Genomic DNA, 427 nt, shown 5'->3' on the forward strand with positions numbered 1-427 from the left:
CTGTGACAGGGACTGACGGGGACTGGGCTGGGACTGGACTAGACTGGGACTGGGACTGGGACTGACTGGGACTGGACTGGGACTGGAGTGGGAGTGGAATTGGGATTGGGACTGGACTGGGACTGGTTTGGAGTGGGACTGGGACTGGGACTGGACTGGGACAGGGACTGGACTGGGGCTGGACTGGGACTGGGACTGGTACTGTACTGGGGCTGGACTGGACTGGAGCTGGACTGGGACTGAAACTGGGACTGGGATTGGTACTGGACTGGACTGGGACTGGACTGGGACAGGGACTGGACTGGGGCTGGACTGGACTGGAGCTGGACTGGGACTGAAACTGGGACTGGGATTGGTACTGGACTGGACTGGGACTGGAGTGGGACTGGGACTGCACAGGACTGGAGCTGGGACTGGAGCTGGGACT

General features: G+C 61.6%; 1 protein-coding gene across 1 annotated transcript; it reads right to left on the reverse strand.

Moving 5' to 3' along the window:
- Nucleotides 1-66: 66 nt before the first annotated feature.
- On the reverse strand, nucleotides 67-206 carry LOC104077807 (flocculation protein FLO11-like; the record flags this gene model as incomplete). The annotated part of the gene is made up of 1 exon (XM_009579173.1): nucleotides 67-206. A coding segment is annotated over one exon (140 nt), but the record flags the coding sequence as incomplete, so codon positions are not given.
- Nucleotides 207-427: the final 221 nt, after the last annotated feature.

The sequence above is a fragment of the Fulmarus glacialis genome, unplaced genomic scaffold, assembly GCF_000690835.1.
Source record: "Fulmarus glacialis isolate BGI_N327 unplaced genomic scaffold, ASM69083v1 scaffold6506, whole genome shotgun sequence".
NCBI lineage: Eukaryota > Metazoa > Chordata > Aves > Procellariiformes > Procellariidae > Fulmarus > Fulmarus glacialis.